The sequence below is a fragment of the Cynoglossus semilaevis genome, chromosome 5, assembly GCF_000523025.1.
Source record: "Cynoglossus semilaevis isolate Cse_v1.0 chromosome 5, Cse_v1.0, whole genome shotgun sequence".
Lineage (NCBI taxonomy): Eukaryota > Metazoa > Chordata > Actinopteri > Pleuronectiformes > Cynoglossidae > Cynoglossus > Cynoglossus semilaevis.
In genome coordinates, this window is record NC_024311.1 from 6,045,567 (window position 1) to 6,070,571 (window position 25,005).

Consider the following 25,005-nt stretch of genomic DNA (forward strand, 5'->3'; position numbering starts at 1 on the left):
ATTTTGCTTGAAGGATGTTGTGCAATTATTGATCAATAATTCAGAAAAATCCAGCCTTCTATACCTTCAAGCAATTTGATTTAATGACCGGCATCACAAAAGGAGAATGGATAGAAAAACGAAGGAGGAGAATGAAAGTAGTTCAGCTTTTGTGGTGCAAGATAAAAAAAAAAAAAATCTTTTCATGGAAACCAAATAAAAAGGACACCTCAAGTGTCCTTGAAAAAAAGCCCTGGATCCTGGTGACTTTGTACTTTGGAAAAATTCATTGTGGAATTTCAACAGTATCACAACATTAAAATGTATCCACGCACAGGAAACTAGGCTGTGTGCTGCGCGGGGAAAACATCGTAAAGATGAGGCCGCGGCGGCGCTGGAGAAGCTGTCAAAACTTCTGAAACATTTATTTGATGCAATTCCTGCACACAGTGGTTGATGGTTCAGAAAACGAGGGTTCTAAAAGTGGAATTTCAAATTTTCCCAGATTTAGATACCTGCCAATACTCCAGTATAAGCTCATGATCTGGATATCATTGTTGTATCACAGTCAGTAAAATTGATGTCAGTGTAATGTAATCAAAACATATTTAATTTTAAGGCTTCTCAATAAACAAGAAAATACAGAAACATGTATTTGCAGGTGAAGTTATATTAAGTGGTTAAAAAAAACAAAAAACCTCTTATTCCCCTAGCCCTTTTTTATTGTTATTTTGAAAGCATTATTCCCTAATGCATCCTGCAGAAAGGGTCAGATTAAGCAAATGCTGAGGAAATACCTTATATATGCAGCAGCACATCTGTGATACTCTTTAGATTTAGGTTACTAATAAAACTCTTCTAAACCTCACACAAAGGCAATATCTGAAAAAGAATGAAACCAAGAGGGGTTTTGACAGGGAACTACATCAGTGTGTCTGTGTGTTGAGAGAGAGAGAGAGAGAGAGAGAGACATAGAGAGAGAGAGAGATTCTGGGTGGTAGGATGCGTCCTATTTTGCATAGTTTTGTAGCCAACCTGAAAAAAAGAAGACTTTCTTATTGCAAGTGGCTATTGCTTATTGTTTTTCTTGTTCTTGTCTCTTCCTTATTCCTATTCTTGTTTTTTATTTTACTGTTATTGTCAGTGTCATTCTTATCCCTTAATACACAGTGGGATTTTAAAACAAACTCATATTCAGACCTGGCCGTGTTCTCTGCAGATGAATGATTGACATGTGCTTGTGTTTGTTTATTCAATTTATACTGTATATATATATATATATATATATATATACAGGGACACAGGGACAGCAGCTCATATTCCATCGGCTTCATTTTCATTAAATACCCTTAAACCAATTTAAGTTAAATTTAAAGCAGCACAGGACATCTTTTCCCCACTGTTTCGACCAAGACAATGCTCTCCCTCAAGATACATGGTCATTACTGATGTCACGTATCTTGAGGGAACAATGATTCATTATGCCTTTACTTTAATGGTAAATTATACCATGTTGTTTGAATGATGCTCAACCCCAGACCTCGGGGAAAGAATAGTTATTTGAATGTAAGAGTAGAGACCCAAAGGAAAATGAAATTGGGAACGTGTCGTGGTAATTCAACACTCTCACCATAGACTCTTGTATGGTAATGGAAGCACTGGCTTGAAGTGCAATATTTGCATTGCACGACGTTGTTCCGCCTCTTGAATAATAAGGAGAGACATGTTACGCTGCCAGGAAACACAAACCATAAACACGGGATTCCAGGAAATAAATCAGCATCTGGTGGCTCAAATGAACAGAGCACGTTTTTATGAGACGTATATGGATGCTCTTCTGTGAAATGTAATGAGTCGACCTTAAAAGAAGCCCTGTAAGATGCTGCCACAGCCCAGTTACCATATATATCAGGGCTATTGATTGTTTGTAGCTGTCAGTCTTCTTGATAGAGTTGACCCGAGGTTGGCTGGTGACTCTGGTAATAAAGTGTGTTTCAAAATAACAAATCAGTGCATATTACCATGTCAGTGATAACATGGCTTTGTTGTTTGTGAACAATGTGAATCTGTGTTCCATTACTGATGTAATTAAAAACTAATAATCTTCATGAGTACATTTTGCATGTCAATACATATATACATATATATATATATATATAGGGAGTGACATACAGTGCTCTCCATTCTGTTCTGAATGACTGCAGGATATACTGGATTACTCTATATTCCTTATGACACAGGTGCTGTCTTGACTAGCCAACACTTCCTGGTTTCACTGATTAATGACTGTTCTTTTTCAGGCTTCATCAAACCATCCTGGTCCTTGATTGCTTGGAGTCGCTTGAATCATTGCAGACATGGATCAAATTTGCAGCATGCAGGAAATGAGGCTGTGTCTGTGACTTATCGAGGAGGTGGCAACAGACGTCTACTGACTGCATTCATCACAGCTAGCGTTTGCTGACTGCTGATCACGTCATTTAGGGGCGCCTTTAGCTGGAAACCTTGTGATCAAAAGGTACGTGACATGGATGGATGGATGGATGGATGGATGGATGGCTGGATGGGTAGAAAAAAACCTTAGAACAAATTTCACCATGAATGAAATATTGTTGTCTTTTTACATTGTTCTATTGTAGATATGGCAAAGGTAACAGGTTGAGACAAACATGGTGTGTCTGTCCACACTTGTGAAGACTCATTATAGAGCTTTGCCATTAAAGCAGCACTTCAACTAATTTCTAGAGATCTCACAGAAGGGTTCCCCTGATAAAGGCTGGATAAATCATACATTTATTTTACAAAGCCTGTAATGCTACGATGTAATTCAGTGCACTTTCAACGCATGTTAGGTCAATAGGTCAACATCTCAGTCTTCATAATTGCTCTTCCTTCAAGAAAAAGTCAAAGCCCACGTCTTCCAAGTCTAATGTTAGATTAAAATTTTCTCTTTCTTTCATCATGCGTAAAACGCCGCAGCGTCCGCTGTAGGTTATACGGCTGATGTCAAGCATGTCAGTGAGATGCCTCACATGTAATGATACACAGACGTGTGGGGGTGAAAAGCAAGGGTCTGGTGTTAAGCCTGACCTTGTGAAATGGAGAATCTTACCATGTCAAGATGTTGGTGTCACAGAGGAGCTGTCATCTCTCTGATCTGAATTCACAGGGAGTATGGCAGCATCTCACAGCTTCTGTCATGCAATGAGAAGGATGCTGAAACGCACGGTTTGCCCTGCACAGAATTGTAGATTTGCAAGAAATTGTCAGTATCTTGACATTGGGGAAAAAGGAGCAAAGCCAGCATAAAAAATGATTTTGTAAAGAGTTAATTTGATGATGTGAAAATCTGAGAGAGAGGATTAAAAATCACATCTGAACTGTCACTGATAAAACTGTTTAGTGAGTCGTCTGCCACATTTAACAGGACCACTTTACTCACCCATTATTTATTTTCCTCTGGCTTTCTAATTACACATCAATCACCTACAACAATTCAAGATTGTGATATTATTATATTCAGGAGTTCCTCAAAAGAAAAAAAATACAAATTTAGTAATTGGCAAAGCATGACTAAGAGTTGTCTTTTTGTTAAACAAAACAACATTCTCAAGATTCTAGATTTTTCCAACGTCCTCCTGCTGTGCAATACTCCCATTCTCAATTTCCCAGGAAATACATCCTCAGTATTTTACCTTTATGTGCTTTCTTCTACTTCTGTGGTTGAGGCACTCACTGTCCACCACCTGCAACTATTTCACCTCTTACATCACCAAGTTGCACTGAATCAACTTTATGATTTTGCCTCAAGGGAGAAGATGGAGAAGGGGGTTTGGAACAGGCAAAAAATTGTTGCTGTGGTTCAAAAAAGAAATCTGTGCATGTGGATATAAAGTGTTTCCAGTGATGTAAATACATGTAAACTTAACAATGTATCATGCATGTGTGGTTTAAATATTAAATATTGATATTTAGTCATTTTATGAATTTACAGGCCCTTTATTTTAATAATTATATTCACCTCTGAATTTATTTCTATTCCAATTTAATCATTTTTTTGAAATTATTTCAAATATGTTATTTAGTTATGGTTTGATGTTACCTGTAACCTCAAAATTCCGCAGGATTTGTAAATAGTTTCTAAAATCTAAATATCCTTTATCCTATTTAAAAAGTTACTGCAGTCAAATTCTCTGACTCCAACATCATCCCTGTGATGCTTGATAAAACTCTAACCTATTTCTTGTCCTGTACTTACATTGCTTAGAGAAGTTATTTTCGACTCAGATCTATATGTGGATGGAGACTCTGAATGTTGCTCTGATTGGATGTCACCTGGTAAATCTGCAGAAATTATTTGAGAAATAGCTTTGTTCATGTGGCTGTCGTCCAGAAGTCAGGCCACGCTGGAGAAAGGCTGCTGAGTGAATACAAACAAAGCCGTTCCCTTTGATTCTAAGTGGCCTCTTCTCGGTCCTGTCAGGTCTTCAACAGCCCGTACCGACTCCCCGAGATGTGTGTCAAACTCCTGCGGTGCATCCAGTTTGCTGCTGTCACAGAGAATCTCAGAAGACTGGCCTTCAGCTGCTGACAGGACACTCCTGCTCATCTGAAGAGGTGAGCTTCCTGGATGTGCAATTGGAGCAGATTCAGTGTCAAAATCCATTAAGGTGCTTGTAATTGAAACTGAGTGCTAATAGACTCAGGGCCAAATTGGAAATACACTTTAACAGTTAAAAGTATAGACAAGCAATTTGCAGATAAGATACTTTTTTGACACTGAATGATTGGGCTTGAACTTCCTAACCAACTTGCATGTTGCATTGATAGATTTCAATTTAAACTCTATCTGCAATAAAATCCAAGTCTCTAAATCTCAGCCTTGATTGGATCAATTACAACATTTTACATACATACAGATAAAGCTTGAGGAATAGTGACAGTTCCTAAACAACATAAGCAGAATGTTCATCGCGAATTATAAATAATAGCTTTTCAACAAAAAGGTTTATGAAATTGTGTGAAAATCAGTCGTATGTCATCAGTTATTTGGTTGTGTGCAGATGTTCACACAGCATGTGTCATCTGACAAAGCCTGTCTTTCTCTCTGTTTTTCTATCTGCCACAATTATCTAGTCAGTGGTCTGATGGTAACACACTGACTACTAAACACTACTAAAAAATTAAAAGAGAAGATTTAACTCACAAGATGAAAACTTCTGCCTTTAAAACTTGAAATCCAACACTTTGAATTTAAGGTGCCAAATCTTCTCCAAGACATAACAAATACATCTTTAAAAGGGTGAGCTTTTAAAACAGCTTAACACTTCCTGTTAGACTTAAATCCATTAATAAGGCAACAGTACTCCAGTACGACCTTTATTCTCAGTATCTTATGTAAGACACAGGCTGTGGAGTACACAGGTACTGACAGCATGTAGGCTGAATGGTCTAAAGTTAGAGGGATGAGAAGTGGCATGGCTCAGAGGTACGTTCACTTACAGAGACTGCAGTCTTGTTTTTCTGGGTGGATGAAAGCTCATTACTCTGTGGCACCTGAGCAGAAACAAATGCAATTTACATTAAAATTACCTGCTGCTTAGTCACAGCAGTGTCTATAGGTAATAAATGGGCTCATGTTTAAAGTTGTATCAGGAAGTGGAACGTATTAAATTATCTTTACCAGTGTTGACACCTTACGTGATTTATTGCTATTCTTTATTTAGAAATTGAACTGAAAAATCACTAGTTCATGGTGAAGATAGATAGATAGACAGACGATAGATAGATAGATAGATAGATAGATAGATAGATAGATAGATAGATAGACAGATAGATAGATAGATAGATAGATAGATAGATAGATAGATAGATAGATAGATAGATAGATAGATAGATAGATAGATTTGTCACAAGAGAAGATAAAAAACATAAAACTGATTTAAATAAATCTGAATTGATTAGAATATATCTGGGAGAAAGTTGGCTCAAGTGAGAGAAGGTGATTTAAATCAAATTGCCAGCAGAAATTATATTTTAGCATAATTCAACTAATGGAGGCACAGAAGCACAGTGCTTCTCAGGAATATGCAGAGACATTTAATGAATTTAATGTGCAAGGTCAGAGAGAAATGTATTGGGGCACATTAAATTATCAGGTTTTGTCCTGCATTCATATCAGCCACCCACCATTGGCCTTATTCACACACACACACACACACACACACACACATATATATATATGAATCCTCATTACTGTCATTTATAGTTGACGCTCACTTTGTTCCATCTGTGTTCCTGGTGTTGTGTACTGAAAGAGTTTTATTTGTATACATCTGTATCTGTAACTACGACTGAATAGATAGTGTTGTCTCTCACGTCTCTCACATCGTTCCTGACGCCCATACATTAGGACAACATTCGTTGCAGAGACATTTTATTGCACATTATTGCTACAAGTGTCACTTCTTATTGTACTGCCTCACAGTGAATGGCATTTTAATATGGAAGATGTAACTTTTCAACCTAAAGTTCATGATGTCAGAAACATATCACTGTTTAGATGGTAATGTGAAAATTGAAAATCATAGACAGAAAGAACATTTTTCTGTCTATGGTTGAGTTTTCTGACTCCAGATTACTCTCAGTCTCACAAATCACTGTGCTCTTTTCTTTCCTTCTTTCCTTCTTTTGAAACCAACTGTCTTTATGTGATGTTGTTGTCCTTGTACAGCAGTCTTCCACGATATCTTATGATAACATTTCTAATAAACGGATTAAAAGTTGTCTTACCCATAATACATCTCATTACTGCAGATGAACAGGACACTAAATATGGACGCATCTAATCCCAGCCTCCCAAAAACATAAGAATTTAAAACCAGGGCATGTTCGACATGTCAGGCAAACTAAAAAGGTTTTAATTCCCTTTCATATCAGAGTACATCTAAAACTTCCTGCTCTCCTGTGCAGCACTGAAATATTTAATTCATAAAACAAGGCTGGGGAAAGGGGGAAAAGTTTAGAAGTAATTCTATTTGATATGTGCCTCTGCAAAGATAAGAGACTTAATGAAGTTGGAGATAAGTAATTTAATTTCTCCACCACCGCCATAGAGAGCGATAAAAGAAACATAATGGAGACGAGGGAGCGTGGCTGAAACTGGAGGAAAAGGCAAAAATATGGTGGTCAGTAGAACAGGGTTTTCACTGGTCAGTGGTCTAAATGAATTCATTCAAGTTTCCGTTAACACGTTTTTTACTGATTATCATTTATGTCAGTTGTAATTTCAGCTATAACATTTTTTAGGACATGCAAAAGTATACTGCAATAACAAATTTGGTCGAACGGTGTTGAACAGATACTGACTCTCTTTTTTTTTGGTTTTGTACAGTATACAACCTAGACAGTTGACTAGTCCATCACAGGGTCACATATAGTCACAAACGGCCATTTACATTCCCATTCTAACTGACTTTAACTTCGAGTGAACAGGTAACCTAATGCCCTGTCTCTAGGGTTTGGACTGTGGAAGGAAGAACTCCGAGAAAATGAACTCCCACGCAGGAAAATGTAAACATCTGACGGTGTATGGTGTATACAGTAAGATATGTGTGTGTGTGGGGTGGGGGGCTATGGAGGGCCTCCCACACTCCCCCACTTCGCTCACCCTTAATTCTCCTTTAACATAACCCAGAGGTGTTTTTCCTTTTCTGTTTTTTCCTGTGTACAGTGCTGAGGTCGTGCCTGAGGCTAATTGTTGAGGCATTTGTAACATTTCAGGGAGATCGTCTGAATCTGCTGGTTGATCTTCCAGGAAGGGGTCCAGCATTAGTGTCAGTATTATCTTATCTGTAGGAAGGAGTCTTCCAGACGGCCTGAAACACATATCGTATATCTTTTTAAATAAACCTTTAAATCAATGTTACTAAGATGCTCTGAGGTTTCTCAGGAGGAGCAGTCTCTCCTCTGGACTAATGGAAACAGACCTGCGAAGTTTATATGATAAGAGAACTGCTCTTTGTCTGTCACATTTCAGACAAATAATTTATGTTTTCACTATACATCGTATAACACAAACACGGCTTTGAGTCAGTGTACATCTGTTCAAATGCACCAGTCAGAAGAATGAGTTATACTGACAGATAAGAGACCTTGACAGGAAGTCATCCTGCAAATGTAAAGACTTACAATGATTAGACATTTATGGTGACTCTGTGTTCCTGACATGTTATGCAAAATAAAAAAAGATTTGTGAAAGCGGAAATTAATTCGTGCAGCAAACTGGCCTCAAGAAGTCTCAATGCCCTGACAGCATTTTTTGATGAGATAATGTTGTAAATCATAAAAAAGATGTCAGTTGGCGGTTATATAATTAGATCTTCATCTCACAATATGTGAGAGCAGTGGAAAAGAAGCTGAGGAGGAAAGCAGGGAGTTTGCAGTTTCAAGTATACAGAGAATGACCTCTGCAGCCACCAGTTTAATCCAACGGATTCTCAGGAATACGCCTCCATCATCAAGAGACTCTTCATATTGAAAACAATAAATAAACACTTTAATGGAAAGTGCTTGATGCAAAAGCTCGGCCTGTTGTTTCTTTTATTTACTGCTCAGCACTTCTGTTACATTCACAGAGGCTTCAAGGAAAAGCCAAACTCAATTTGTGCTATTTCCATTTTAATGTCTCTGGAAAAGGTAAGCTGTGGGAGGCAGTTGGGAAATATTGGACATGAAATTGTAAAAGTGAAAGTGAATGCTGGGAAATGAGTGCCGCACGCACAGCAAGGTCAATATGAATACTGTATTTTATTGGGGAAGATGAACAGAATACAAAGGAGTAGAGAAGGGTTTAAGTTACTTGTGAGACGCAAGAGCAAACATTGGGATAAGTGTGTGACCCTGATTAAAAAAATAAATTCATAGATTTTACATCATTGGTAAAAGTAAACACACACACACACACACACACACACACACACTTGCTCTCCAGTTGTTAAAACCTAACTATCTACTGCTAGCCCATGAAATAAGCTGCTCTCACACTGCTCAACCATGTGCTTTAATTTTGGGCTCCACTGGTCAGAACTTCATTCTGTGACCAAGGATTTTTTTTTTTCAGCAACTTATCTTAAAGCATGTTTCTTTTCTTAAATCCATTTCCAAGTATATTTTAGGAGTAAAATCTAAAAATGTTTGAATGGCTTTGTATGGTCGGATTATAAATATATCAATAAGTGACATTAAATGACAGTGAATTAAAATCCTCAAACTCAAACTCAAACTTTTATTTTTGTTTTATTCATATTTTTATGTGCGCTTCATGAAAAAAAAAAAACAATCTCTATTCCAATGTTTATTTATTTTTATTTTATTTTTATCTTGTTTTAATGTGTTGAAGTATAATGTAGTGTTTACTGCTGTTGGCTCCTTTTGGCCTGTCATGTTGTCTTTTATACTTTGTTATGGTTCATCTGCTTTGTCTCAAATAATTAAGTCTCCTTCCTGCAGGTTGTTGACAGTAGGGGGCAGGATTAGGCTTACATTTTCCAGCGGGTTTAAAGGTCACCTTGTTTGGCAGGTGGTCATCATTGCTCTGCAGGTTTGCTGTAAATGTGAGTTGTTGTGCAGGGTACTGCACGCGAGCTTCTTCAGTGGTGTGTAAATTTGTTCTTACTCTTTAGTTGCATTTTTTGATCTTTTATCTTTAAACTTTCTGAAATGTTTTAGGTTCTGAGACCAAATACAATGTTTTGAATTGAATGTTTCTGTCACAAAAGGTGTAATATTTTTTTGTAGTATAAAGTATACATGTATACTGCAGTAAATCAAATCCCTACTTTTTTTTTTTTTTTTTTTGAAAATTGCAGATTCTGATGATCTGGCCGCGGACTCTACAGCAGCTACAGTAAAAGCACATCACTCTCACAGTGCAGGACCCTCAGCAACCCCCCTCCCTTCTAGTTCTAGTCAAGAGCCCATTAGTAAACCTGAGACAAGAGTCCATTCTGTTCCAGAAATATATGGCCCTTCACTGACCTTGTTTGATTACATCGCTGCGTCCCATTTCTCCGTTGTGTGTCCAGGACAGATTCTCCTTAGTCAAGTTACTCGTCCACGTCTCAGTTCCTGGATTGATTTTTGTGTTGCCTTTCCCATCATTACTACTCTGTGTGAGGAGATTTTCTCAGAGAAGTCCCATGAAAACAGATGAATTCTCTGCACTTTCTACCAACACTTCAACGGAACGATAAATCTGACTTTAACAGCCTTGTGGTGAGGAAATGACCACCCAGCTGCAGGGGGGTTATACTGATAGAGATCAATGTTAAAGCTCTGTGATCAGCACCATCTCCCACCACAGCACATTAAAACAGGAGGTTTAAAGAAAAAACATGCCTTTATTGGATGAACCATGATGAGCTGAAGACTTGTTTACGCCTTAAGAAAAACAGTTTATGTAAAATAGGACAAATCTACCTCCTTAAAGAATCCCCTGACTTTAGTGGAAGTCAATGGTGAAACTAAAGACAGAGAAAACACCCGACAGTCCTTTTCTGTTCTCACTACTGGTGAATTAATGTTGATAAAAGACTAGAGACAGGACGGAGATGTTGCTTCCCCCTGCTCGGTCATTAGTGTCGCATTTCACAGGGCAACAAAAGACGTTGGCTGGCAGTTCACCTGAGCCACCACCTTGGATTCTCTGTGCTTATCAATGTTAACAAAGAAGAAGCAGAGCAGTCAGAGAAGGCCATTTGGACCAGAACAGGTGGCCATCTTTGATTTATCTGCTGCACATTGTTGCTTTTGTGCTAAGGACAAAAGGCCGTCACTGCGTTTACATCATCCTTCTGTGTGTGTGAAACTAGGGGTGTGAGAATATATCGATCCGTACAAATATCGTAATATTTTGCTACAATTTTTTTTTTTATTAACAATTAACCTGCAAATATTGATGGTGTTGGTTCATTTTATTTTGCTTTTATTTTAATATTCATTTTATTATTTATTATAACAGTATTTCCATCTGTTACAATTTTAGTAACCTAAGCGTGTAACAGCATCGTGTGTTTACTGTACTGACAGTTTTCCTACTATTAAGTTGTATTGTTGTGCGTATAGTATCACAGTATATCGACATGTATGTGTCCCCTATATCTCGATACGTATGGTATCGCCAGATTCTTGACTTAATATAAGCAGTTGCAAAATATTTAAACAATTTGTTTTCATTTATTTACACCATACATGTCTCTAAGTTTATGAAAAATCCAAGAACCTGAAACAAATACTGTGTCATGCACTTCCTGAAACATGGTAGTATAAAAGCAGGTACACATTTAAAAACAAATTCTTAACCATTATAGTGCACATTTACTTTTCTTTTAGAATAGAATCTTCACAAATACATTCACCAATCTTGCCTGAAGTTCAACACATCCATAGAACTTCCCAAAATCGTGATCCGCCTACCTTTCTGAACATCAGACGTGATGACCCGTCACTGCAAACAGACAAATCCCAATGGCAAACAAACAGTGCCGTGGTTTCCGTGCCAGCTGAGTTGCTGTGATAATTCCTCTCTTTCAGCTTGTTATCCAAACAACTAACAAGAGAAAATACATATGTTTACTGTTTACAACTTTGAAGTGCATGTTTTATCCCAGCGTTCTAATATCAAGGGGAGAGACTGTTTATCCCTGCAGGAAATTGTTGTGCTTTTTTCTCCTTCTACAGTAGTTTTTTTTTATGTTTTAACAAAATTATTTTGGGTGCTATTAATGTTGACATAAAGGAGAGAAGATCTGCAAATGTTCAGGTTATACAGGGGAAAAAAAAGATCACCACTTCCTTGTTAAGTAAATCCATTTAAATTTCAAGTGATCTAAGTGAGAAGAGCCTTGGCCAAGATGTCAGCAGGACAAAAAGACAAATAAATACAAGGTCAACTATGTTATACTGCAAAGAATAAGAAATAAAACCAACAACACGGTTAATAATCAAACTGTTATCCATAAGAAATTTATTTTTTTAGAATTTAAAAATGTTTTTGATTGTTTTTTTTATTTAGTTAAGTGAATCCCTGAAAACATTTATTTTTACAAAACTATAGCTGCATTTATGGCTTCCATTCCAGGTTTTGGCCTCAACATTGTCTCCATCATATGCTGTGCTTCCTTTTGGTAAAGTTGTTGTTGCAATGAAAAGGTACCAGAATAAAAACCAACAGATTGAAGATTCAAGATACTTCACTGTCTTTGAGATCAACAGAATTATTTCAGAACTGCTAGATTTTAAAGTGAAGAAACATTTTAAGATGTACGAATATGTAGTGAGGATTTTACACAACTCAAGTAGCCTCCCTCAGCTGCTCCCTTTAGCTCCTCCCCCTGCCCAGGTGTTGTATATAAAGTCTCTAAATGGAACAGTTTTCTTTTTGCTGGTCTGTGGTGAGGTTTCCTGTGGCGGTTCATGTGCTGAGTTCCTCTGTGCTGCTCCGTTCTCTTCTTTTGAATGTTCATTTTGACCTTATTGTCTATTTCCTGTTTGTTTTGACCAACCTTCCCTTTTGTTTGACTTGATTTGCTCATTTCCTGTAGCTTTGATTTACAACACAGAGATGGCATCATTCAGTACAAGTACATTTCTGTTTTGGGTCTTTGTTTTGAGTTTGTACCTTGATTTTGGTCATTGTAAATTATCAGTTGGTTTTGTTATCTTTATGCGTTGTGTTTCAGTGTGGGTGTGAGTAGGTACTTGTTTTATTGCATGTTTCGTGGTCAGTCTAATAGTGTTGCACCACAGGCTGGTTGGAGAGGGCACATTTTCTATAGTCTGCCTCCCACTGGTGCCCCAGCTCACTGACATGTTCTTGATGTAGTTATTAGAGTTTTAACCTTTTAGATGATTCCTATTTAAACACGTTTTCTTATACTTTGTGTTTTTAACCGTCCTTTATTTCTGCAGTTCCAGGTTTCTCTTTAGGTTCAAACCTGATTAATATATAATTCCAATAGACATATTGGTTTTATTTACTGTTCTGTCTCTGCCTCAGTTTTGAATCTGTGCCTTCATGTACTTGCCTCCTATTGGTTAATTTTGGTTTCTATATCTTTGGGTGAAAGTCTGTAGGTGGCGGTGTTGGTCTCCAAGTTTAGTTTCTTCCCCTTTAGTTTTCTCCCTTTCCCCGTTTGTTAAAAACCTCAACGAGATACTGCTCCTGCCACACACGCATAAAGGAAGAAATAACCAGAGAATACAAGTAAAAGAAAATACGCAGAGGCTGTTATTGTATATGAAGAGATAAGCTGTAGAAGTACGAATACATCGGAAATAAGGTTAAACTAAGAACAGTTTTTAATGGTTTTAGTTTTTCTTTTTCCGTGCCACTCTGATGCACCGGCCTCTCTCAGCTCTGACAGGTTCAGGCGCCCTCCAGAGATAATTGAAAAAAACATCGGAATATGTATTTTTGTAAATGAATGCAAGAGAACAGCACACACTACGAAGATGCCACTGTTTTCTAAGGTATCACACAGTGTAATATAATTGGTGAGGTGTCAACCGTCACGCTGACAGGGACGCTTTCAGAATAAAATGCATATTTCAGGATACATCTGCTGATGCTGTATGTCTCACTGTCAACTCCATCTGCCTCCTCAAAAAGCCACTAAGTGCAAACCCGTATATCAACTGCTGACTGTTCTGCCATCTTTATTTTCTTCGTCCCACGTACTGCAGATGTGCTAAAGACAGAGTGGCAGAGCGTGTGTGGTCATCCCATCCATCAAACCTACAAACGCTCACTGATATTTTATTAGTTAGGCCCTGGGACATTTACACATTTTTGAAACAATATCATGGAAACACGTCTGGGATGTGCTATTAGAGACTGTTGTTTTCAATCAGCGATACATTTTAAAGATGAGGGAAATTTCCTGTTGTGTCATAAGATTAGACCATGTCTTTTAAACTATCTTTGATATTAAGTGTCTATGGTACTCAGGCACTCTATCATCTTTAATGATATGACAAATGGTGCCACATCAATCATCCGTGTCGGCCTCAAATGCATTCCTATATTTTGCCTGTTCAGGCGTCACATGCTCTGCACTGTGACATACGATTCCATCAGCTGAAAGCTTTGCTGTACGGGTTACCCTATATGATGATACCTACCTTTAAAGCTAAATTTTCAACATTAGTGTGTTGAAGCCATTAATGTCTCAGATATCAGATGTTATACTCTGTAACATTGTTGGTGATGAGATGAAACAAGTGTCATTTCACATCAGAAAAAAAGGACTGTGCAAATGTGTTAGGCTGCTGTAAAACAGAAAAAACAACACAGAGATGGCATCACTCACACCAGCATCAAGTCTAATCCTATACACCATGAGCACCGCAACAAGACACAAGACAGTTACCTTACATCACAAAGGTATCTTCTAGGCAACAGTATCTGTAAACAAGTCAAACGATGCTGAGTAATTCATGCAGGTTTCTCATCAAAACCCACTGATTAAAACAAGGAAGGTCCTTTTAAGATGTACATATTTATGGAAAATCCCAAACTCACACCATTCCTCTCTATGCAGTGTGGACATTGAAATATATGCAGTAACTAGAATAGACTTTTCCATACACTTGCTCTCCAGTTAGCCTCATTCAGTGATCCACGCACTTCACTAAATCATTTCTTTCCTTCCTCATGCAAATGAACTGCTCAGATTGGTTCTCGTTGTCTGAGGTGCCTGACTCACTCCTTTCTCTCTCTCTTTACGATGGTCTAGAATTCTTCAGTCGTGTTTGCTCCCCTGATTCACCACCTGCTTCTGTGCTGCCAGTGAGATCATCGAGAAGCTGGGATAGTAAAGTGCAGGCAGATACAGTTTGCTTTGCAACTCCTCTCGGAAAACAGGATAAAACAACATAGCCAGTGCTTCCAGATGTGCACTGGAGTCAGTTCCAGGATTTAAATCGATGTTCGGCCAGGGAGCTGTAGCCTAAATGTGTCTGTGCAGTACCAGCTGACCATTTCCAGTCTGACGGGTCTGTCCATTAAAAAGAACAAGTTTAAAAAGCCTTATCTGAAGAGTTACAGATTCAGAGGACAAACATCGCCTCAGATTATGTTCTATCTTTTTCCACTTCAAACAACACACATTAGGATTCCTAAAACTGAAGCCAAAGTGGAATCAACAAATCCACTGCAGATGAGAAAAAGTAATTAAAATACTTTTCTTCCCTAATAACCAAATCCGTGAAAGGAATATTATCGTCCAAAAAGTTTTCAACCAATCAATATGTGCAGTTTTGTTTTGTACTCTATAGAACATCATTAATGCAATTTTTCATTTTTTTAAGACAACCATGACACATCAGAGGAGAAACACCATATGTCTCAGGGTGAATCCTTTACTTGACTGAAAAGAAAAGTCTAATTAATTCCTTCCTGATTAATTCAGCCTCTCTAATTAGACGGGAATTTATTCTACACCAATATTTCACCGTGTCAGCAGAAACGCCTCCATGGCCATGAGAAAAACTGAGAACATAGTTACCTCTAACCGCCTCCTCCCTCTGCTCCATTATGAGCACTAACACACCCACACACCCACACACCCACACACAGACACACAATGTTTTTCTCCTCACGCTCAGCAGTTGTTTCCCTTATGTCTAATGTTAAAGCTCACATTTATGGGAAAAGTAAGAGGTCAAAAGTTCATCAAGTGAGAACATTAATCCCTACCTTAATCCCAATTCCCTTCTAAATTACTATACAGGAGGGATGGATGGAAGGATGGAGGGATGGTTGGACAGATGGATGGAGAAATTGATGGATTATGAATGGATGATAAATAAACGGATGGATAAATGGACAGGGATGGATGATTAGATGGATGAACAAAGGAATGGATGATGGATTGATTGGTCTCATCATATTTAAATGGTAAACTATAAGAAGGAAGATATAATTAAAAGTATTCCAGTCCTAACTGATGTTTAGTCAATAAAAACATGTTATTTTTTAAGCTTTGAATTTATTTGTAAGAGATTAAAAAAAAAAAAAAAACTTCCTTTGATCAGAGTTCCAACAGCTATTATTTCTCAGACGCTGGAGGCATCCAAATAAAAACTTAATGAGTTCATTCATCTCTGAGAAAAACAAAGGCGATACAAGGCAAAGCTGGTCCCAAGGTTTATTAAAGACTTCTTCAAAGTGAAATTGATAAGGCAGTAACTTTCCACGGACCAACATTTGTCTTGTTTCTCACCAGACCCGGCCCTTGTGTTTGTTGTTTGCTTCCTAGTCTTTGTTTTATCGCCTTACAGCATGTTCAAATATTTAAATACATTATATTTAATCACAAATCATGTTGTATTAGAGTCTGTGCAGGTCCATGCTTTCTTATTGCAAGACTGGTAGCATTACTCAAAGGATGTGTGTAGTAAACAGAAAATGGTCCTGCTCCACGTCCTGTGACCAGCACACACACACACAGACACACACACACATATGAACTGCATCGGCTTGTTCAGCAATATCCCTCTGTTGGCAAACACTGTGGCTGAGCGGATTAACGAGTTATCAAGTGACATTTATCATCAGTTACCTGAGTGTCCTCTGAGCAGCCGCAGCACAGCCAAGGATTTATTTCAGCCTCTGTGTGACACAGCCGAGTGTCCCGGGGTCGCTGCAGAAACAAATGTTTGGCATTACCACTGATGGATTTCCAACTACATCCTCGTAAAAATGGGACTTAAAGAAAGAGACAGAAAAAAGTGCAGATTCAGCAGTTTTTGAATAAAGATGATACATCAAAATTGATAGAAAGGTGAGGAGAATTTTATCTGAATTCCACTGGTTTAGCACAAGGGGGTGCACAGACCCTGAGGTCTCAGCAATTCACTACGTACTTTAGAATTGAACATATATTTCCATCCATTAGCTGCCACTTATTCCTTTGGAGGGTTGACCATCCAAGCTGTCAGTGGGTGAGGGTGAGGAACACCCAGTATTGTTTGCCAGTCCATCGCAAGCCCACATAGAGAGACAAACAACTATTCACATTTTTGTTTAGTAAACACAATCTTAAATTAGGATATTTTTTTATTTCCTTTTGACTCTTTTATACTCTTTTATTAAAAATAAATGTACTCTATGTACTGGCACTAACATTAATTATGACAGATGAGTACAAAATGTCTCTGCCAAAAACCTCACTGTTTAAAACAAGACCACAAATTGCTCAACTTTTGCATTCAGCCACATGTGTCATTGACTGCATGACCTGCAGTGACTGAAGGTGTGTCCACACCAGAAAGCAACCAAAGAAGGGTGACAAAATTAAAATAAAATAAATAAATAAATAAAAAAAGAGAATAAGATAATGGCATTAGATAAACACAGGACACCCACAATACATCAGACACAAACGGCTAATTGACCACCTTAACAACACATTCAAGGATGATGCGAGACCAATTTGAAACAAAGAAGATAATTAACCAAGCCCGTAGGCAGCGGTGCAAGAGAGTGGAAACTGGCGTGTGCAGAACACACGTGCTTTAGCTTCATTAGCAGTATTGTTACCAGTGAGTCACTCAGCGGAGTCAGCTCCTGACCTTTGTACGAGACTCTCAGGCATTTAGGTGCTGTGTCGAGTGGGGAGAAAAACTTATTTATAATTTATATTCCAAAATAAAGAGAAAAAAAAAAGAAAAGAAAAATAAGGTTATCTCAACTTGCGTATTATCACCACTCTTAAATTGGCTGCTGCAAATAGTGTTAAAACAGTTGTGTTTGTCGCAGGCAATACAACGAAAGAAGGAACATGCAGTTTGTCTTTCTCAGGCATCAAGAGGTGATAATAAAAGACAATAGTGACAAATGAAGTCTTCAAGAAAATACAAACATAACTGAATAGAAACAAAAAGTTAAAAATAAAAAGAAGTTAAAAAAATACGAAATAAGCTATAAGATGCAAATGGAAACTTTATTTGAACTATTTCATTAGAAGGTTTGTGGAATTACATTAGAGTAAAATTATTACAGTCTGTCACCGCTTTCAAAATGTATACACATTTTATCTACAGCTCCATGAAAGATGAGACGGAAAGTAAGACAATACATTTGTTGTACAATGGATTAAACGCCACAAATAGGCTTTCTGGAAATGAGACGGGGCTGTAAGGTAAGGGAGCAACAAGCAAGTTTACTTTTAAGCCACATCTTAAACAACCTTAGTAGAGCAAGTGCTTTAAAAACAATCGATAAACCAATAAAACGAAAAATAACAGGTCGATTGGAAGTGAATTTACTGACATGCATTAAAACACACAATTAAACCTATGTGTTAAATCCTGCCTAAGCTAAAAGTAAATACCAGTAAAAACAACAACAACAAAAAAGATGTCATAGTTCAGGTCACTGACATAGAAAATGAAGGTTATTTCTCCACGGTTGGGTGGCACAGATAAAAAAAAAGTCTCTGTCACCTCTGGACTTCAGCCAGGATCTAGGAACATGAAGCTTTTAGAACCAATAAATGGCATCCATCCATTTAAACTTTAAAAATAAATTAATCTTTAAACTAGCCATCCTAGTGCAAATTGGAAGATTAGAAGCAGGGTAAAATAACTGTATTTATTTTCCACCACAGATCAGTGCAACAGCTTTTTTAAGGCTTTTAAGATTTTAGTGAGTGAAATGAGGTTTTTAGCTTCACAAAAAGCAAAAAAAAAAACAAAACAAAAACTAACCTGATTCCTGAAAAAAGGTCTTGCCGTTAAGAATACATTTACAGTATGTTTGAGGCATTAACTTCTTTCACAGAGATTTGAACATTGTGACTTAACTGTCATGTGACTTGGTGTTAATTATGTTCAATGTGCCATTACTTGTGTGGAAGAGTTATATTGTCTTTCCCCTTTAACGATTTGTACAGTACCTTCTGTAACACACTGTTCCAACTGCCATTCCTTTTGTTGGGCCTGCACTATTGTAACTTTTTATATGGAGTAAACATTTAGTTTTGAAAATATGCCCTTGTCTTTAGCCCAGGCAGCCAGGGGGGACAAGAATGGAAGTCAAGTCATGTTTTAATGCAATATAAACTTTTATAAACTATTTAACTCTGATTGATTGAACTAAAGAAGACGCCTCTAAAATGTCTTGTTTGTAAATGTCTTTACAAAAGAACTCAGTTCAGTTGCCTTCTGTTTAACTGCTTCCACAATGACCCGAGTGACTGAGATGCTACATAGACATGTCTCAGAGAAGATTTCACAGAGCTTCAGCCATGAAATCTAAACGTCCACTCCCTCTTAGACTCACACACTCACTCCAGTCACATTGGCCTCATTCGAGGACAGTGGTGTCATTAATAATAGAAACACATAACTGTGGTAAATAGAGGTCTGGGGGGAAAGCTGCTCCATTGACTTTTGTTTTACTGGGGGTTTGACAGATGAATCATTTATCTGACAATCCTATGAATAACAGAATGTTGTTCTGCACCTTCATATTTAATGTTTAGTTCAGTGTTTCCCAAACTTGGGTGCAGGCATCACATGCAGCTAGAGAGGCAAATAACTGTTAATTATATACATAAAAAAATGTAAAAAATTGTAATTTTATCTCCTCTATCAAATAAAGATAGAATGTTTTTAGAAATAAAAGTGTTTTTAAAATGGTTTGATGGAGTTGTGAATAATCAAAATGTGTCGATGTGCTGCTTTTTATTTAACTCACAATATGGTAATATTTCACTAGCTGTGTATTTTCTTTGGTAGTTTGTTTGAGCAGATGGGTACAGCATTATCACAAAACTGTGGACATTTAGTAACAGTATTGTGTAGAGAGGTCTATGTCCTGTTGCATTTTTTAAATACATCTTTCTTTAAAAAATCAGTTCATGATAAATATAATCCCTTGTATTATATTTAACATTATATATAATAGTTTGTATAATATCTATCATTTGAATTTAAATTTTGTGTATCACCTCAAGAGTAGTATGTACATATATTTTTTTATTACCCAGAATCCCTTTGTCTATCACAATTATCAAACACATAGGTAGGTAGGTAATTTAGGTAATTTAGTACATTGTCCTTCATCCTTCTATCTGCTCAACCGCTTCCACCTATATGTTTAGCACCACTCCCTTGACTCATATCCTGAAAGAAAGCGACACAGATTCGTTATCAGTTTCTGCCACCTGCTGCTTTGGAGATGTAGTACAAGAGATATGAACGACAGATTCATAAATAATTTGCACTCTGCTACCGTATATGTGAGATTATATATTATATATATAATATCGTGTGCACGTTAAGATGTGAAATTTAATATTTTCATAATACAGAATATAATTCCCCTATCATATGCAAATACGTGACGTGCGACGTTGAACAGGAAATTCTCGTTTGACACCGTCACTTGACGTGTGGCCTCATGGGAGGCTGGACAGGTAAAAAAAAAAGAAAAGAAAAAAAAAAAAAAGAAATCATTTCCTTATCGTCCCAGTCTCTCTCCACGCTGGACATTAAATACAAACCTACACAGACTTCAGGTATGCATCTGTGACTTATTGACGCGCATCTGAATGCAAATGCTACTTATGTATAGTGTGTTGTTTTATGGTGACTTAACGTACGCATATTATTAATTCAAATTCTTATCAATCTTATCGACCGATAAGTTAATTACCTTTAAATAAAAACCAAAAAAACAACAGTTTGTAAGCTCTTAATTTGAACTGAAAAGGATGTTCTCAGTGTCCGAAACGTTTTACAAGTTCAGACGGGAAAGCGATCAACAGTAGAATATAAATCATAGTTTACTGTGTTACCTATGGACCTACCCTAGTGCGGATCTCTTTAAAGAAAGTAGATAACATACAGGAAGTTCTCACGAATTGGATTCGACACCATTCAAAATAATAGTGCTATAAACAACTAGAAATACTACAAAGTTTTAGATATATTGCCACTGTGTTACCCATTATAAAAATTACATGATTTCATCTTTAACTGTTAACTTGTAACTATCCAACATTTTTGTGCCCCGTCTCCTGGTCAAGAAAACGTATGACTGCTTTTATTCTGAAGTACTAGACCGGAAAAACGAATTTATGGTTGCCTGAGGCGGAACCTAACAGTGGTGTTTGTTTCGTTAGCCGCGGCTTTCAGAGAGTCTTATCTAAATGATTCAGCTTTTAATGTCGATCTTCTCTTTGTTTTTGTGTAATGATGAACAGGACCCACATGAAGCGATTCACCATTTTAAAAATGGCACTGGCAGGATCTGCGTCGACAGGACAGAATGGACAAGAAGAGAGTTTCACGTTCAAATCTGTCCGGATAGCAGCCGTGGTTGCACTATATTGGTTTATATCAATAACCATGGTGTTCCTGAACAACTATCTGCTGGATAATAAAGACCTGGAGGCACCGCTGTTTGTCACGTTCTACCAGTGTTTGGTGACAGTTGGTCTGTGCTGGGTCATGCAGTTGCTGTCCACTCTGTGTCCGTGGCTAATCGACTTCCCTGTGGTCAAGTTCGACCTGAAGACGTCCCGGGAGGTGTTGCCTCTGTCCGTGGTGTTCACGTGCATGATCACCTTCAACAACCTGTGTCTGAAGCACGTCGGAGTGGCCTTTTACACAGTCGGCCGGTCCCTCACTACAGTGTTCAATGTGCTGTTCACCTACTTCGTCCTCAAACAAACCACATCATTCCGATCCATTCTGTGCTGCGGCGTCATACTAGGTGCGTTTATGTCAAGCAATCTAATAACAGTTGACAATTTTAATGACAACCAGCTATCATTTATTCTATTTAAAATCAGAAGAAAAAAAACGTTTACAATGACCTTACAATGCCCTTTAATTGTTGTTATAGTCAATGAAAGTTACTGTATTTGTAGTCATAAATTTGATTTATTATTAATTTTATGGCTAATTCACCTATGAGTATGTGGAACTTAACTTACTTTAACAACTCGGGACATTAATCAATATTTAATTTGGGTCAGGGTGAGTTTAAAAAAGAGTATTCTATAACCCTAAGTATTGCAGTACCTTTTGTCATAAATATAATAAAAATTGGTACAATAAAAGTGGATGATGTTACAGATAAAAAAAATAGTCTTGTTTTCTCACCTGCTTAATGAAATAGTATACAGGTCTGCAAACACGTTGCTCACCTTACATCCTGAATAAACCCGGCCCCTGCTCCTGCTCTCCAGCATGGTGCTGTCACCTGACACTATCACGAGTGAAAGCACGCAAGCAGATAGAAAGGTTAGAACCCTTAAATTAAAATAATTAAACACTCAATATTGTAGTAACAGCACCTGTTAATAAATACGAAGATCTAGGTGTGGAGGGAGAGCCCACGAAAACTTGTAACTTTTTATAGTATTAAAACACATTTTTTTGTTAGTAGCTGTAGCTGTTTGTTTTATTTCTACATAGTCTAATACATTGAGGGGTTTTCTTGGCTTAAACTGAGGTGGGGCTAGTACCCATGATTGTTGGCTCACATCTACATGTACCTTGCCTGGAAAGATAAAATGTTTTACCATTTAGTCTAATTTAGGAGATATAATGTTATCCTTATTTTTTTATGTGCTCTATTCATTTTTTTTTAACTAACCCCCTCCAAATTGATATTATAGTTATATGAAAACAGGGCAAATAAACTAATCTTATCAGACATTATGTTAGTATCAAGTTAATTGTTTCATTATAAAGAACACCGTCACCACATCATCGCAGCATTGTGGTGTAGGTGGACAGGAAGAAGAATCATTTTGCTTCCTCCAGATGCTTCTCTAGTTTTGACAGCCTGGATGTTTTGTCTCTGTAGGCAGTCATTACTTCAAACAGTTAAATCTGGCCAACCCCTGACCCAGTTCAGGTTGTTAACAACCTGCATTGTCAAATGTAATGAGCCACATGTCAGACATTCTGCCCACAGAGACAGGGGATGATTAATCTACTACATAAATCATGTCAGAATGCTGTGGCCTAAATGAAAGAACACATGCTGCTCTTACTCTTTCTTGAAATGGGTTCTGTAGGCAGTAAGAGAATATTGGAGTTAATTATTAAGGAGTTGCATTAAATTCAGTGAACGCAGATTCAACTACGTGTTTTATAAATTTGGCTGCTATTAGTTTTTTCTTGCATCATTTCCTTGCATCGTTGTTAATGAAGCACAGTCTGATGTTTCTATTAAAGTCAAATGAGACAAAGGTAAAAGATCTAGAACAGCGTTCCCCCTGACACTGCCAATGAGCCTGGTAATGTGAAGAAGAGGTAAAAGGATACCACAGGAAATGTGTTAATTGTGAGACTCACCTATTTCTTTTCCTTCTTTTGAAAGTGCCACTGTTGTCACACTGTACTAGCTTATATTCCAGTATCATTGTATGTAGAGTTATCTGTTTAAAATGTTGTAAAAAATTTGTTTTATATACAGAGGGTCCCTGGTTTACTCAACTTTCTGCACCGTCTCTGATAAACCTACTAAAAAAGTCTTGTTCCATCATTCCAAACACAAACTAGTTGGCAAGTAGAGTGAATCAATATGTCATAGTGCCAGTCACTGATATAGGTGATACTATGTGAGTTTTGACTTGCGGCGAAAATCTTACGTCGCACCGTAGGAACAGAACTCTGACGTTAGTCGAGGACCCCCTTTATTACACACCTCCCAACTGTATTTCTCCCAATGGTTGGCCTCTGGCTACTAAGAAAACCAATAGTGCTCAATTATATTATTTTGCGAAATGAGTTTGATTTGCTTTCTTACAAGGGCTTTGGCCCTTTGTGGGTCAATGAGTTTATGCTTCACTAGCTGGGAGTCACTGAGCGACCCACAGAGGCTGATTATAATGTGTCTCGGCCCAAACATATTTTGCCAAAAATTACGCCTTAAAGATGAATCTAAAATGCTCTGAACATAACCATGTTGTTACACAGGGCTTGACTTTGAAAAAAAACCTGCAGTACTTTAGTAACATCTGTATGTGTCATTGCTTCCTAGGTGGATTCTGGCTGGGTGTGGACCAAGAAGGTTTAGCCGGGTCTCTCTCCTTGTCTGGCGTCTTTTATGGCATTGTTGCCAGCGCTTGTGTTTCTCTCAATGCCATCTATACCAAGAAGGTGATGCCAGCGGTGGAGGGAAACATCTGGAAACTGTCTTTCTACAACAACATCAACGCCTGTGTCCTCTTTTTCCCACTTATTCTACTGTTTGGAGAGTTTAGTCGTCTCGCCAGCTTTAGCCACCTCACAGACTTGGGCTTTTGGGGTATGATGACAATCGGGGGAGTGTTCGGTTTCGCCATCGGCTATGTCACTGGTCTTCAGATCAAGTTCACCAGTCCACTCTCACACAATGTCTCGGGGACAGCAAAGGCCTGTGCACAGACTGTTATTGCTGTGGCGTACTACACTTCCAGTAAAAGTCTGCTGTGGTGGACCAGTAACATGATGGTTCTTGGCGGCTCGTCAGCTTACACTTGGGTCAGAAGTCTTGAGATGAAGGATGCTCCTCGTAAAGAGCCCCAGGACTCGGCCAAAGAAAAACTGCTTCAAGAGGAGAAAGAAAACGTGTCTGTTTAACCGAGGAATCACACACAATGTTTGTTTTTTTTTCTTGGTTAAGGAATGTGAAATCATGCGAAGTTTAAAAATCAAATGTGATCATGTTATGGTTTACTAGTGTGTGGGTTTTTTTCCATGTAAACATTAAATTATGGTGTGAAGGGACATGTTCATAATAAATTAAATCTTCAGATTTATTAAAGGCTTCATTTAAACTTTTTTAAAACTGGGAACTTGTGAGTCACAGTTTGTGCATTTTTTTATAAGGAAGGAAAGCTTAGCATAATAGACTTTATGTACTGATCATATTTGTCAGACATATTTTTTGACTGATTGTAAAACATTCAGCATATGTTTATAAAAACATCACTGTCAAAGTCTTGGCGTCTTGACTGG

The 25,005-nt window shown here is 37.7% G+C and overlaps 1 protein-coding gene across 2 annotated transcripts; it reads left to right on the forward strand.

Moving 5' to 3' along the window:
* Positions 1-20,404: 20,404 nt before the first annotated feature.
* slc35c1 (solute carrier family 35 member C1) lies at positions 20,405-25,005 on the forward strand. 2 transcript variants are annotated; one of them, XM_008310129.3, is made up of 3 exons: positions 20,405-20,564; positions 21,252-21,763; positions 24,047-25,005. In XM_008310129.3, the coding sequence occupies exons 2-3, from the start codon at positions 21,259-21,261 to the stop codon at positions 24,625-24,627; spliced, it is 1,086 nt and encodes a 361-aa protein (XP_008308351.1). In that variant the 5' UTR covers positions 20,405-20,564; positions 21,252-21,258; the 3' UTR covers positions 24,628-25,005. The 2 variants fall into 2 exon arrangements, with proteins under 2 accessions (XP_008308351.1, XP_008308350.1); XM_008310128.3 differs by lacking the exon at positions 20,405-20,564 and having other exon boundaries at positions 21,125-21,763.

Bases quoted from the DNA above. Each gene is read 5' to 3' on its own strand.
- slc35c1 (XM_008310128.3), top strand. From the start codon at position 21,241: ATGATGAACAGGACCCACATGAAGCGATTCACCATTTTAAAAATGGCA. The intron at 21,764-24,046 runs GTGCGTTTATGT...ATTGCTTCCTAG, and splicing joins GTGCTGCGGCGTCATACTAG to GTGGATTCTGGCTGGGTGTG.